Source organism: Geotrypetes seraphini, chromosome 5 (genome assembly GCF_902459505.1).
Source record: "Geotrypetes seraphini chromosome 5, aGeoSer1.1, whole genome shotgun sequence".
NCBI classification, from domain to species: Eukaryota; Metazoa; Chordata; class Amphibia; order Gymnophiona; family Dermophiidae; genus Geotrypetes; species Geotrypetes seraphini.
The window spans coordinates 51,544,768-51,560,538 of record NC_047088.1 but is presented as its reverse complement, the minus strand read 5'-3'; the positions used below and the strand labels follow the sequence as shown (position 1 = coordinate 51,560,538).

At 47.8% G+C, this 15,771-nt stretch overlaps 1 protein-coding gene across 6 annotated transcripts in view; it reads left to right on the top strand.

Moving 5' to 3' along the window:
• The window catches only part of BRWD3 (bromodomain and WD repeat domain containing 3), a 286,770-nt gene that overhangs the window by 111,584 nt on the left and 159,415 nt on the right, over positions 1-15,771 (top strand). For all 6 annotated transcript variants that reach the window (XM_033944590.1, XM_033944589.1, XM_033944588.1 and 3 more), the window contains one exon: positions 6,969-7,194. In XM_033944590.1, coding sequence (XP_033800481.1) covers positions 6,969-7,194 — 226 coding nt within the window. The remainder of the gene's footprint in view (positions 1-6,968; positions 7,195-15,771) is intronic.

Here is a 15,771-nt window from a genome sequence, read left to right as displayed (position 1 = left end):
CTAGCCTCCAGACAGTATCTCCGCTTCATGATCAATCACTGTCATTACCAATACAAAGTTCTCCCCTTCGGACTGGCTTCATCTCCAAGAGTATTCACCAAATGTCTGATTGTGGTAGCTGCTTTCCTTCGTTCACATCATCTGCAAGTTTTCCCTTACCTGGACGATTGGTTGATAAAGGCCAATTCTCCTCAAACAGTGCTACTGGCCACCAATCAAACCATCTTGTTCTTACAGATTCTGGGGTTCGAGGTCAATTTTCCCAAATCTCATCTCATCCCCACTCAGAGACTTCAATTCATTGGAGCGGTGCTGGACACGATCCTCATGAGGGCATTCCTGCCGTCCAACCGGCTCCACACTCTTCAAGTTTTGTGTCAAGAGGTTCTCCCTCAAAGTTCCATCTCTGCCAAACAAATGATGATACTATTGGGTCACATGGCTTCAACAGTGCATGTCACCCCTCTGGCACGTCTTCACCTGCGCACACCTCAATGGACCCTTGCTACCCAGTGGTCCCAAGCGACGGATCCTTGCTCACGTCACATATCTGTGACATCATCTCTTCGTCAGTCTCTACAATGGTGGTTGGTATCCTCAAATCTATCCAGAGGTCTTCTATTCCATCTACCTCCTCATCAACTAGTCATCACAACCGATGCCTCACCGTATGCTTGGGGAGCTCATTTGAACGAGTTCCAAACTCAAGGCCTATGGACAGCCCAGGAAAAGAAACATCACATCAATTTCCTGGAACTCAGAGCGATGTTTTATGCCCTCAAGGCTTTCCAACATCTTCTCTTCCCTCAAGTTCTGCTCCTGTGCACAGACAATCAGGTGGCGATGTACTACATCAACAAGCAAGGTGGAACGGGTTCTCGCCTCTTGTGCCAGGAAGCCCAGAAAATCTGGACTTGGGCCATAAATCATCATCTATTCCTGAAAGCAATCTACATTCAGGGAGAAAAGAATTCATTAGCAGACAAACTCAGCAGAATTCTCCAACCTCACGAGTGGACACTCGATCCGGTAACTCTTCAGTCCATCTTCGTTCAATGGGGCACTCCTCAAATAGACCTCTTTGCAGCTCCTCACAATCACCAGCTGCCCCTTTTCTGCTCCAGACTCTACTCGCCTCACCGTCTGGCAGCGGATGCGTTTCTCCTAGATTGGTCAAATCTGTTCCTGTATGCTTTTCCTCCTCTCCCTCTCATGTTGAGGACCTTATTCAAGCTCAAGAGGGAACGGGCCACCATGATTCTGATAGCTCCGAGGTGGCCCAGGCAACATTGGTTCTCCCTTCTGCTTCAACTCAGTTCCAGAGAACCTTTTCTTCTGCCACTGTATCCTTCTCTGCTTACACAGCATCAGGAAACCCTTCTACATCCCAACCTTCAGTCTCTGCACCTGACAGCTTGGTATCTCTCGGGCTGACTTCGAGTGATTCCCTTTTGTCTCAGCCTGTTCGTTCAATTCTGAATGCCTCCAGGAAGCCGGCCACTCTGCAATGTTACCATCAGAAGTGGACACGTTTTTCTTCCTGGTGTCTTCTTCATCATCATGATCCCACTTCCCTTGCAGTGGAGACCTTGTTGGACTATCTTCTTTCGTTGTCAGACTCTGGTCTCAAATCCACTTCAATCAGAGTCCACCTCAGTGCTATTGCGGCTTTTCATCAGCCAGTCCATGGAAAAATCCTCTCAGCTCATCCCTTGGTGTCCAGGTTTATGCGGGGTCTTTTTAATGTGAAACCACCTCTTAAAGCCCCTCCTGTTATCTGGGATCTCAATGTAGTTCTATCCGCTTTAATGAAGCCTCCATTTGAACCCTTGGCTACTACTTCTTTCAAGTTCCTCACTTGGAAGGTGCTTTTCCTTATTGCTCTTACCTCTGCCAGGAGGGTCAGTGAGCTACATGCACTAGTTGCGGATCCACCTTTTACAATCTTTCATCATGACAAGGTGGTTCTGCGTACACATCCAAAGTTTCTCCCTAAGGTTGTCTCTGAATTCCATCTCAATCAATCCATTGTTCTGCCTGTCTTCTTTCCGAAACCTCATTCTCATTCTGGAGAACAGGCTCTACATACTTTGGACTGTAAGAGGGCTCTAGCTTACTATTTAGAGCGTACTAAGCCCCACAGATCAGCTCCCCAGCTCTTCCTGTCTTTTGATCCAAATAAATTGGGTCGTCCTGTTTCTAAACGTACGTTGTCTAATTGGCTAGCAGCGTGCATTTCATTCTGTTATGCTCAGACCGGACTGACACTGGAAGGTTCTGTCACTGCCCATAGAGTCCGAGCTATGGCAGCATCTGTAGCTTTCCTCCGTTCCACACCTATTGAGGAAATCTGCAAGGCTGCTACTTGGTCCTCAGTTCATACTTTTACATCTCATTATTGTCTGGACGCTTTCTCCAGACGGGATGGACACTTCGGCCAATCTGTTTTGCAAAATTTGTTTTCCTAATGGCCAACCTTCCCTCCATCCCTCTTTTTGTTAGCTTGGAGGTCACCCATCAGTCAAGAATATGCTGCCTGCTTGTCCTGGGATAAAGCACAGTTACTTACCGTAACAGGTGTTATCCAGGGACAGCAGGCAGATATTCTTGCGTCCCTCCCACCTCCCCGGGTTGGCTTCTTAGCTGGCTTATCCTAACTGGGGACCGCGCGCCTCTGTCGGGCGGGAAGGCACTCGCGCGTGCGCGGTGCGGCCTACTGGAACTTTCTAAGTTCTTAGAGTGCAATCACTCTAAAATTGTCCGTACCGGGGCTCCGTCGGTGCCGTCACCCATCAGTCAAGAATATCTGCCTGCTGTCCCTGGATAACACCTGTTACGGTAAGTAACTGTGCTATACAGCTGTCTGTCTGATTTTTAGCCTTAAAAAATATGATCATGTTAATCCTTACTACCAAAAGCTCCATTGGTTGCCATTCGAGGCTAGAGTTCTGTTTAAATTTGCTTGTATTTGTTTTAAAGCTTTATTTAGACTGATTCCAACCTACCTCTCTTTCCACTTTGAATTTTATAATTCAAACAAGAGTACTGTACACAAAGAACTTGTTGGTTTATGTTTCCATCAGTAAAAGCTTGCCGCAGCAAGGAATTCTTGGGAAAAACCCTTGCATTTCAGGCTAGCGTAATAAATTCATGCTGGAATGCTCTAATTCAGGGGTAGGGAACTCCGTTCCTCGAGAGCTGTATTCCAGTCGGGTTTTCAGGATTTCCCCAATGAATATGTATTGAAAGCAGTGCATGCAAATAGATCTCATGCATATTCATTATGGAAATCCTTAAAATCCGACTGGAATACGGCTCTCGAGGAACAGCTTTAATTCCTCAAGCTCAGTCTTATTATCTATTTTGAAAAATTCTTAAAATTTAATTGTAATTGTATTTTCCGAGCAACATTTGATGCTATGCTTGTAATTCATTGTTTGTTCAACTGTTTTTACTGTGAACCGCCTTGAACTGATGGTTTGACGGTATCTATAATACTAAAATGCTAAGCGCGCATGCGCACTCTCACCGCGTGCTTCCATGATCCCTGTTCTGTCGCTCTGTGCCGGCAAGAGTGTGCATGCGCGCTTACTATGTCACACATGGCAACTCGGCGTTTAAGATCAGGAAAAGCGAAGGGCCCGACACGGTGGAAGAAAAGCAGCAGCCCCCGAAGCTCTTCACCAGTCCATTCCCTCTCCAATCTCTCCTTCCTCACCGATGCCAAAGAAGCTGCAGCTGGGGCAGTTGGGGCCTCCCCCGCCGCGCCCAACCCACCCAGGCCCCGCTCCCTCTCGCGCCGCTGGCGGCGGCTGCCAGGAGGAGGGCTTTGAGCCGCTGAAGACTGTCCACAAAACACTGGCAGAGAGTTGGGCGCTGCCCCCGCACAGGGCTGCCGACCTGAACATGTTCCGGGCAGCGGCTGGAACCTTCACCGACACCGAAGAAGCTGCAGTTGGGGCAGTCGGGGCTTCCCCCGCCGCGCCCAACATGCCCAGGCCCAGCTCCCTCTCACGCTCCAAGCACTCACTCCAGATAGCTGAGAGGAATGGCTGGAGGGTGTCGTGCCGGTGCTGCAGGTGAAAGGGGGCTGCTTTTGTTGGAGAGGTGTGCTGGGGGCAGACAGCTTTGCTCGGGGGGGGAAGACAGAAGGGGGACACGGAAAAACAGTCAGGGAGAGGGAAAGAGGGTTGCTTTGGAGGGAGGGGTGTGCTGGGGGGCAGACAGCTTTGCTCGGGGGGGAAGACAGAAGGGGGCCACGGAAAAACAGTCATGGAGAGGGAAAAGAGGGTTGCTTTGGAGGGAGGAGTGTGCTGGGGAGCAGACAGCTTTGCTCAGAGGAGGGGAAGACAGAAGGGGGCCTTGGAAAAACAGTCAGGGAAAGGGAAAGAGAGTTGCTTTGGAAGGAAGGATGTGCTGGGGGGCAGACAGCTTTGCTTGGGAGGGGAAGACAGAAGGAGGCCACGGAAAAACAGTCAGGGAGACAGAACAGGGGAGCCACGGAAAAACAGATAGCGTCCAAGGAGAGAGAAACAAATAAAAATAGACAGACAGCGGCCAAGGGGAGAGAGAGAAAGAAAGAAAGACACACACATCTATTCTAGCACCCGTTAATGTAAGGATAAATTATTATTATTTTTGATACTGCCTACTGGTAGTTTCTTTTTACATATTGTACTGTATATTTATTTAATTTTGTTATTTGGTCAAGTTTCTAGCCTGTCCTCCCAGAAGAACCCAGAATGGGTTACAAGTTTACATACACAATAGAAGACTATCAATAAGGTTACAAAATCACATATAAGCAGATATACAGAACAATAGATTAAAAATGATGAATAGTAACAATAAGATAATTCTATCTATAATAATAAAATGCTAAGCGCGCATGCGCACTCTTATCGCGTGCTTCCCTGATCCCTGGTATGTCGGGCTTTGGCGGTAGGAATGCGCATGCGCGCCAGACAAGCCTCCCTGCTCTCCACTTGGCACCGCTGCAGAAACGGCCCCACACTCGCGGTTCGGCTTCAGACTCACTTAATCCCTTGCCGTCCCCCCCCCCCCCCCCCACTTTCTCTTCCCGCGATCCGACCGGCTCCCTTAGTCTCTTCCTGCACTCCCCCTTCCCTTCCCGCGATCCGACCGGCTCCTTTAGTCCCTTCCCGCCCCCCTTCCTTTCCCGCGGTCCCGACAAACCTGCGACTCCAGCAGCGTCTGCAGCACTCTACACACACTGCTTCGGGGCCTTCTACTGCCCTGATTTATTCTGGCACGTCCCTGATGACATCATCAGAGATGCGGCAGAGCAAATCAGGGCAGTAGAAGGCCCCGTAGCAGCGTGTGTAGAGTGCTGCAGATGCTGCTGGAGTCGCAGGTTTGCTAGGACCGCGGGAAGGGAAGGGGAGAGCGGAAAGGGATTAAGGGAGCCGGCCAGACGGCAGAAAGGGAAAGGAGGGGTAGGGGAAACGCTGCTGCTGCACAGGGAAGTAGTGTGGGGGGAGGGAAATGGAGGGGGAGGGAATGCTGCTGTGGCTGCTGCACAGGGAAGTGGGGGGAGATAAATGCTGCTGCATAGGAGGCAGGGAGAGAGACAGACAGACAGATAGATAGATAGAAAGAGAGACAGTGGGAGGAAGGGAGACAGAAAGAAAAGAAGAAAGAGGGGCAGGGAGAGACACAGAAAGACAGACAGACAAAGGGGGCCGGGGAGAGAGACAGACAGAAAGAAAGACAGCGGGAGGGAGAGAGACAGAAATAAAGAAAGACAGACAGACATATATTCTAGCACCCGTTAATGTAACGGGCTAAAATACTAGTATACTGAATACATGTTTTGAGGACTGAACACAGTAGCATGGCAAACGATAAGGCACTATAAGTATAGCAGCAAGAAATACAATACATTCGATGCATAGGATAATTTTAAGGTACTTTTAATGTAGGTACATGAAGTAGAGAGACAAGATCTCACATAGTTTAGAACCGAGTGTGCGCATAGTGACTTAATTACAGCTATAAGTCAAGCGGTAGGGCACATTCAGTGAGGCGATACAACTTTGCTGGGGTAAAAATAGAAGTTGGAGGTGTCTTTAAGTTAACTTACTTTAACTCTTTCAGGCATGTATTCAAGTACTGCTACATAAATACACTACTACTATTAATTATTTCTATAGCGCTACCAGACGTACGCAGCACTGTACAGAGTTACAAAGAGGAAAACAATCCCTGTTCAAAAGAGCTTAAAATCTAAACAGCCAAGACAGATAAACAGGATGCCATGGATACAGTTAAGGGGAACAGTTAATCAGCTGGCTAGGATGGTGGGCAGAGAAGTAGGGTTAAGGATTGAAGGCTATATCAAAAAAGTGGGTTTTCAGTCTGCTTTTAAACAAGGTAAGAGAAGGGGCTTGGCAGGCAAATACAAGTAATTTATTCCAGGCATAGGGGGCAGGAAGATGATACAATTATGACATTTTTTTGTTGACTTAGCATTTCATGCTTGATGCAAGTATGGTTAGTATATATAAGGGAAAGCTAAGAGATAAATTTTAGAAGATTTTGGAGCTTAATTGTAAGTATATTTTGACATTGATTAGGGGCAAGTGCCAGAATTTAAATGCTAGAAAGTGAATGGTGCCAGAGGATGAGATCAAGGAAAATAAGTGCCTAACATTGATTTTTTGCACTTAGGGTTGAACTTGATTGGCCAAATCTAGCCTCTACAAACACAGGTATAAATCTGGCAGTTAGCACTCTCCAGCCCTCTGCCTTCCTTTCCAATATCCTTAACACCTAGAAATCCTCTTAAAAACTCCACAAGCAGGGCCTAGAGTAGGAGACAGGCTTAACCTCCTTTCAATTTGGTCTTTGTTGCTTGCTGACCTTTTGCTTCGCAAACATTTTTTGTTAATTGACCTACAAATGAATGATAAATGTGTTTGTAGTAACACTCGTGTTCTTTCTTGTAGGTTCCAGATCAGATGTTCTTCCATACAGACTATCGACCTCTCATCCGTGATGGGAATAACTATGTTCTGGATGAACAGACCCAACAAGCTCCACATCTCATGCCTCCCCCTTTCTTGGTAGATGTAGATGGAAATCCTCATCCCACACAATGCCAGCGGCTGGTTCCTGGGCGAGAAAACTGCAAAGATGAACAACTTATACCACAACTTGGATACATCGCTAATGGTATCTTTTGTGAGATTGCCAATCTATGTTCCTTTATGAAAGATTTATATTGTGATTTGATTAAGTTCATGCATTTTCAGTAGTAGTTCAAGGTGAGTTACATTCAAGTACAGTATTTCCCAGTCCCCATTGGACTTACAATTTAATTTTGTTCCTGATGCAATGGAGGGTTAACAGGAAAATTGTATAAAATGCATGCTAATACTGTAGTTTATGCACTGATTGTATGTGTTATTTTTTAAGGGGCTCATAATCGAAAGAGAAAAACATCCAAAAACCGGCCTAAGTCGGCACTTGGACGAACATTTCTCAAATATGTCCAAGTGCCGATACTAAAAATGGGTTTTGGATGTATTTCTAAACAACCTAGGCCTTTATAGTGCTGCTGAACGACCAAAGCTAAATGGGGCGTTTCAGGAGGAGTGTCGAGGGCGGGAGTTGGGCGGGATGTGGGCCGGCTTAGACTTAGTCGTACAGCCTGTATAACCGAAAGTTATACAGGCTGGGATCGACAGAACTTGGATGTTGTGACTTAGACCATGTAAAACATGATCTAAGTCACAAAAACCCACCTAAAGTCACCAGATAAGCACTGCAAACACATAACACAGACCCCCATACACTACCCCAGTGATCACCGACACCCCCCCTACCCCCATAAAAATATTACTCACACCTTTAAAATTCAGCCTCCAGACCATCATCACCTGGCTGCCTGGCATAGGAAAGCCTAGTCGTCCAGCAAAGAGGAGGCTTAAGTCGTCTTGGGGGTGGGACCCATAGAGAGGAGGACCCATGTCCATAAGCCCCTATAATCACTGCATTGTTACTTAAACATGTGCACTCCCCTATACACCCCCAAAACCCTTTTGTACTGGCATATAAGTGGCTCCTGCAGCCATAAGGGCTATTAGGATGGTAGATAAGTGGGTCTAGGGGATTTGGGGGGTGGTTTGGGGGGCTCTCCATAACCTATAAGGGAGCTGTAGTGAGGTGAAGACATGCCATCCTTTTTGTGAAGTTCACAGCAGTGCCCTGTAAGGTACCCCACTATTTAGGTGCCATGTCTGGGTGTGCAGCCCATCACTTTGCAGACCCCTCCCACATCCAACAGGGCTTGTTCTAGGCGTTTTGGACTTGGACGAAAATGTGGTATAAAGATGGACGCTTTAGCGACTTGGACGATCAGATCGGCAGGACGTATAATTAGACAATTTTCGAAACGAAAAAAATTTGGACATATTTTGCGAAAATGTGTCTTAAGCTGTTTTTTTACTTTGGATGACTTGCAAGTTGGACACAAACTGACTTAGACATCCCTTTTGATTATGCCCCTCCAATTGCATAAATGCACATAAAAAAACAAAATGCTGCCTAACTGCTAGTCTGTAAATATGTGTGAATTTTAGAGGTGGATGTACACATAGGCGGAGTTTGTGCACACATGCCAGCTCAGTACTGACACAAGAGCTCATGCCTAACTTATAGGTACATATTGTGAGCGTGCCGGTGCCGGGTTTAACGCTGGCCCCCGGTCAACGCTCAGTAACGACCGACCTCGACGTGCCTCCAGAAGAAGTTGGAGGTCCTGCTGGTACTTATCAGTAGAATAAAGGGAAAAAAACAGTTTATCAGGAACAATAAAGTTTTACCAAACTTGAGTCTCACTTTATTGCTTAAGTAGCACTTTGCCAGAGTTAAGTCTTTGAACTCCAAAAGAAAACATGAACATAAAATCCAGACTCCTAAAACATAGCCCACATCTTCCTTGCAGGTACACGCAGGTAAGTGATCAAATAGTTCATAGTAGCACTGCCCTATCAGTTACACAGTCCAAGAAGGGCAAAAATAAGGCTACCAAGACTTGCCAGCTTTATCAGAGTCATTCAAGGAGCTGCTTAAACACTTGTAGAATGTGTTGTCCATGCCTGGCTTGTAACAGGCCTTTCCCAACCAACCTTAACACGCTGGTGGGGGAGGGGAGTAGCCGAATCCACTTTAAATAAACTTGCCACAATTGGCCCCACAATCCCATCCCGAGGATCTTGTGTGGATTCTCCCCACTATCCCCTCACAGAATCAGAAACCAAGTACCCAAACAACCAGCAAAAAGGCAAAAAGTAACAATGCCAAACAAAACACATTTCATTTAATGTCCCAAAAATCAGGCACCCCTGCAGCTGTGAGCCTAGCACAGCTCACTTGGTCCCAGACTTGTGCTTCCAGACAGTTTAAAAAGAAAACTTCAAGAATCAAAGCATACAAAAACAAGGTCAAGCAATTTCACTTAGCTTTCATCCATGAATATTTCTTCCGGTTCCAGGGCAGTATCCATAAACTCCGTGGCATTCGGGCTAGCTGTCTGGCTGGCCTCAGGGACAGGAGCTACATCCACCTTTTCAATGTCTTGGCTTTGTGTGGACTCAGGAGCGCAGTCCCGCGAGCCTCCTTCCTGGGCTGGCCCAGGGTAGACTGACTTAGCCTTTCTCAGTTCAGCTTCTAAAGCGTTCAGCTGACCACGACCTGACCTGAAAGGGGGCAGGGCAGCTTGTTGTCTCTGCTGGGTTTTCCTTTGAGCTTTAATTAGACCCAGCAGCTGTGCATTACCTGAGCATCGAGCCTGCCTCTTAGGCTGTCCTTTTTTGTAAGGCACCTCCTGCTGCTCCAGGCTGTTCTCCCACTCATCTTCCCCTACCCAGGGTTCTGTAACATGATGGTTCAATTGGAATTCAGACCCTATTTGTCTGTCTGAGCTTAACCTGTCACACTGGTTAGCCCTTTTCAGGGTAAGGCTAGGGTTATGAGGAGCCTTATCTGGAACAAACTTAGCTTCCAGGCTAGGGTTGTGACAATATAGAGAATGAGATGGGGAAAAATTCTGTCCCCGTCCTCAGACAACCATACTCTGCACCTCCCCGTCCCCACTGGTCCTTTCACCGCCCCGTCCCTGTCTCTGCTGTCCCCTTCACCGCCCCGTCACCGTCCCTGCTGTTTCTTTCACCGCCCCGTCACCATCCCCGTCTTCAGCGTCTTCTCCTCTCCATCCCTAGCACCCTTCACGCGGTCCAGCAGCTCCCTCCCGCCAGCCAGCTGTGCATTTCCCTCCCTCCTTTTCCCTTACCTTTTCTTCTTGAAACTGGCGATTTCTATAAGGCTACGAGCTGTATTACAGCCGGAGCCTTGAAGTCGCGTCGGGTTGCCTGCTAGAAAAGTCTCCTCCAATGCAACCAGAAACAGGAAGTTGCGTCAGAGGAGACTTTTTCCAGCAGGCAACACAACGCGACTTCAAGGCTCTGGCTGTAATACAGCTCGTAGCCTTATAGAAATTGCCAGTTTCAAGAAGAAAAGGTAAGGGAAAAGGAGGGAGGGAGATGCATGGACAGCCGGCGGGAGAGAGTGGGCTGCCAGATCGAACGCTCGTTCACCGCCTCGTGCTACCATTCAGTGCTCCACGGGGAGGTGAATGACCTTGTCCCCGAACTCGCGGTGACCTTTTTTTTGGTCACCGTTTTGGCGGGTTACCGCAGCTAGCCGCGGGTAACAACCATCGTGTCATTCTCTAGGTACATATTTCCACTGTTATGCTAATTGTCTATAAAAGATATTGCGTCCTCTGGGCACTTATTTATAGGGGACAATTCTTAACTGGGTGCGTAAGTGACTGATTTCCCTGGTGCTTAACTTACTGCTCTGACCAATGGATAACTATTCCACTGCATATTCGTTAGGTTGTTCAGGCAGTTTGGAGTAAAACTTTTGTGTTCAATTTTTCTTAAATTGTCTCAGATCCTACAACTGTAGCTCATAATTTTAAGTAACTTCTGATGACATGTAAACTAAAAACCAGTTCATAATTTTTTATGGCTACAGCTGATACAGCACTGCTACATATGCCATCATTAGTGGAATCTTATTTTATATTGTACAACGCAAGGGCTAAGTCATTCCAATAGTAAAAAAAAAAAATGGGGTGAATTCATAGTCATTTGCCAGTTTTACACAAATTTCTAAAGGCATTCAGTGATATGACTGTTGGTTGATGATTATTTTCAGTTCCAGTGTAATAGGTGAGACATTCTAGACCAGGGGTATCAAAGTCCCTCCTGGAGGGCCACAATCAAGTCGGATTTTCAGGATTTCCCAATGAATATAAATGAGATCTGCTAGCATACAATGAAAGCAATGCATGCAAATAGATCTCATGCATATTCATTGGGGAAATCCTGAAAACCCGACTGGATTGTGGCACTCAAGAAGGGACTTTGATACCCCTGTTCTAGACCATAGGGTTATTTCCCTTTACTTGCATGGATTGAATAAGAGAATTATAAGTTTTTCACTCCGCTTCTTGGGTACATCATGGGCTAGCTTAGTTCTTCCTATCAGTCTTTCTCTTCTGCATGTGGTTGCAGTGTGTTAGTTCTACTTTCTTCAATTTATTATTTTTAATTCGACGTAGTTTCATTTCATTCCCTTTTGCAGTTCTTTTGCGTTATACAGACATTTGAAGTGCTGCCTGCTTGAGAATTCACAGACTTTGGTCTGTAGCTGATAGGCCGATCCCTGATCCATTCGGGGTACCTGTCAGCCAGTCTGCTCGTCTTCCTTGGATGTCAGGGTTATCCCTGACCTTATCTCACTCCCTGTTAAGTGGGGGGGTCGAGAGCAGACTGTTTAGCATGCTTTGTCAGTATATGTCTAATATGTTTTCGTTTCTCCTGCCAACACACCAATAACTTGTTCTTACTTTCTTATTTGATACTCTATATTTTAAATTGTTAACCGGTCAGATATTTGTTTTATGATCGGGATATCAAAAATCAATAAACTTGAAACTTGAAACTTTGGGGGTTCAGCGGTGTTCTGCAGTGTGCAGGCTGCGTTTTTGTACCTCCGCCCGCCTCCGTGCGCATTCGGTGGTCCGCAGGGGTAGAGACAGTCAGACAGTGGAGTCTGACTGGCAGCCTGACTGGAAGATCTGCTTGAAGACAGCTTTTCCAGCAGTATGGCAGTGAATTCTCACTCTGGCTCTTAATTGGGGCTTGAGAGCAGCTGCAGTTTCTGTGACCAGCTTTTGTGAGGAAGAGGAGCTCACAGGCTCCATCAATGATTTCTAAAACCTAATTTTGAGGGGTTTTGAGTGCTTTCTAGTGATCCTCTATGTTCCCCCACCTGAAAAATCCTATTTTGTTAATTTTTTAATTTCGGGAACTGCTGTTTTTAGTGCATTTTCATCGCAATATCAGGTCTGGCGGCCTTCTTGGATTTTCAGCTATCTTTTTTTTCAGCTTCTCTCTGCTTCTTTAAAATTAAAATTTTTGCCAGGAAAACTGCTGGAATGGGGTCCTCAGGGTCTCCTAGTTTGAGTTCATGCCATATTTGTGAAACTTTGCCCATTTGTGAGCATTTTTGCACCACATGGCATGGTTGGGGAGGGGGGGCACAGTAGCTACTGGTTTAGCCTCCCCTTCACAGAAGCAGGTGATTACACGCTCAGCTAGCCCGTCGGGGTGGCTGTTTTTGCTTTTGGGGCTTGATTCTCTGGTGGCGGCCAGCCGCATGACAGACCCTCCACAGCCTTAAATGCGCAGGTTTCAGTCATCTAAGGGTGACTCTATGCTGCAGGATGTGTGAGATTTTTGTGCTCCAAGTTTCCAGCCGAGGATCCGGCTGCTGGCTGTTCTATCCCCCCCCTGCACAGTTTCTGCCTGACGTTTCCCCCTCTGGGAGTTCAGCGTCTGTGCCAGCTCCATCTGTTCCTTCGCAGCCAGTTCAAGGGGTGCCAGTGGCGAATCCAGTCCTCGAGAAGCATTTGGTTGCAAGGCTCTGCTGCTTGGGTTGGAGGATCTGGATTTGAATGCTGGATCTGCGGATCCCTTAGGGACTCCAGATCCTGGTGCTGATCAGACTGTGGTACTCTTGTTAACTTTGTGGCGCTTGATCTGATTGCTCTGTCTTTGCAGGGCTTGAGCTTGAATGCCAATCCTCCTCCTTCTATTTCTGTTACTTCGCCCTGGCTTTGCAGTGTGTGCTCACAGTCTTAAGTCCTTTCCACGGCATCCAGATATCAGTCTCATAGTTATGGAACAGTTTGACTCTCCAGATGGACTTTTCTAAAATGCTAGCACTATCTCCCGCCAGTATCCTCTGGTGCAGAAGTGACAGCAGCTGCTGCGGCGACCTTAGGTGATTCCCAGGGCGCTCAGGTGTACTAACGCACGTCACTGACTAGTTACAGTTTTTGACTCTTCTGATTTAGGAGTTAAAGATGCTGTGGCGGTGTCCTTTGTGCCACGCCTGCCTAGATTGCTACGTATGCTAGAGACTGAGGTGGTAGAGCCTCCTCAGCTTCTGATGGCTGGGATGGACTTCATGACAGATAGTTCTATGACCTTTTGAGAGGGGTGGCTTCAGAGTTAGCATATTCTATGTCAGCCCACCAAATGCTTTGGGTTTGGCAGTAGGCTGCTGATATGTCCTCCATGGCAACTCTAGCCCGGCTGCCTTTCATGGGTAGTTGTTGGGCAGTTGACTGGATGCCCTCATGACTTCGGTGATGGATCGTTGCCCGCAGGCGCTGCCAAATGGTATGGCGCCCCTCCCACCCTTTTTGGGGCTCCTGAAGGATTTTTTTGTGCCTACAGACAACATTATCCTTCCTTGTCGCAGAGATCATTTCAGAGTTCTAGGGTTCGGTTTGCGAACTACAGGCGCTCTCAGCCTGCCTCTGCCTGACCTGCCCCCCACCCCAAAAAAAAATTGACGCTAGGGAGCTGAGGACCTCTCTGAAGATAGGGGGAGCGTCTGCAGGCCTGGATGCCCATTGCAGCAGACCAGTGGGTCTTTGAATTTCTTTGGTCAGGCTACAAGTTGGCATTTGCCCAACCCTGTTAGATGGGTTTGTGACTTCTCCTGCCAGGAGACCGGATGCAGAGTGCATAGTCCAGGCTACTGTTCAACATTTCCTGGATATTTAAATGATGGAGCCAGTGCCAAGCACCCTTTCAGGCTCAGGCAAATACTCTGTATACTTGAGTGTACTAAACAATGCATCAGTAGAATGGAGACCTCTTCTGGATCTAAAATACTTGCAGATGGCTCTCGAGCTTACTCGGTTCCGGATGGAGACTGTGAAATCAGTCTTTGCAGCAGTAGCTCTGGGGGAGTTTTGGTCCTCCCTGGATTTCATGGAGGCGGATTTAGAGATTCCCATTTTTTCCAGCTCACCGCTACTTTCTGAGGTTTCATGTGTGGGATCAGCATTATCAGTTTTTGGCTCTGCCAGGTGGTCTGATGACAGTGCCCCGGACCTTCACCACTGTGCTGGTGGTTGGGGGCGACTCATTGGAGGAAGAGGAGGTTGCAAGTTCACCCATATCTGGACGACTGGTTGCTCAGAGCGCCCTCATTGGAAGCGGGGCGCGCCACGGTGGAACGGGTATTCCAGGTTCTGGAGGACCTGGGCTGGTTTGTCAACTTATTCTTCAGCAAAGCCATCTGTTGCCCACACAGTCACTGGATTTCCTGGGGAGTGGGGGTGGGTGGGTGCTGTTTGATAAGGCAGCGGACCATGCATACCTGCCCGAGGCTCTGAGACAGAAGCTGTGTTCACAGATTTCGGATTTCTTAAAAAAAAAACCCAGAAACCAAGCTACAAATCGGCGCCTTCAGCTTATGACTACCTACAGGTTCTAGGTTCCATGGGGTCCTGCTGGAGGTGGTTCTTTGGGCGAGGTCATACTTGTGTCCTCTTCAGCAGGCCTGGCTCTCTTGTTGGGCGCCCCACCAAAATGTCTTAGCCATGAAGCTACCGTGGACTTTGGAGGCTTCGTCTTCAGTTGCTCTGCCAGGGCATTCTGTTGCACATTGCTGCCTGGATGGTGGTAACCACGGATGATAGCCTTCGGGGCTGGTGGGGCTCGCTGCCCCCGTCTCCTTCAGGACAACTGGACTCCATTACAGAAGGAGTGGTCCATCATTCGTCTAGCCCTAAAAGACTTCCTGAGGTCTCTGGAGGGGCTGGTGGAGTCCCGTCTTCTTTTTCTTTGGACGGAACGCTGACGGTGGCGCATGTGGCCAGAGTGGACTATATTCAAGCCGGCTTCCTCAGCCATCAGACTCTAGACACTGGAGAGTAGACCCTGTCGCCTCAGGCACTTTGGGCAATTGTGTGGTGCTGAGGTCAGCCCCGCATTGCCTTCATGACCTCGACAAGAAAAAAAGTGTGCCACGCTTCTTCAGCTGCAGATTTGAGCCCAGAAGTGAGGGACTTGAGGCTTGAGTACAACCATGGCCTCCAGACATTCTTCGTTACGTCTTTTCACCCGGGCCAAGGTCCTTCGGTGTCTTGAGAGTCATCCAGGCTGTGTCCTTATAGTGGCTCCAGTCTGGCCTCAAAGACTGTGGTGTGCGGCTCTGATGCATTTGCGGGTTCGGCACGGTTGGCATCTGAGCATCTACCCGGTCCTTCTCACTTGGGCTTGGTTGTCATGGAAGTTCTGGGTTGCTTTGATCTTCTGGCTTGGCTTTTGAGCTCGCAGCCTTAGATTCTACAGGCTATTCCGAGCTTGTGTTTGA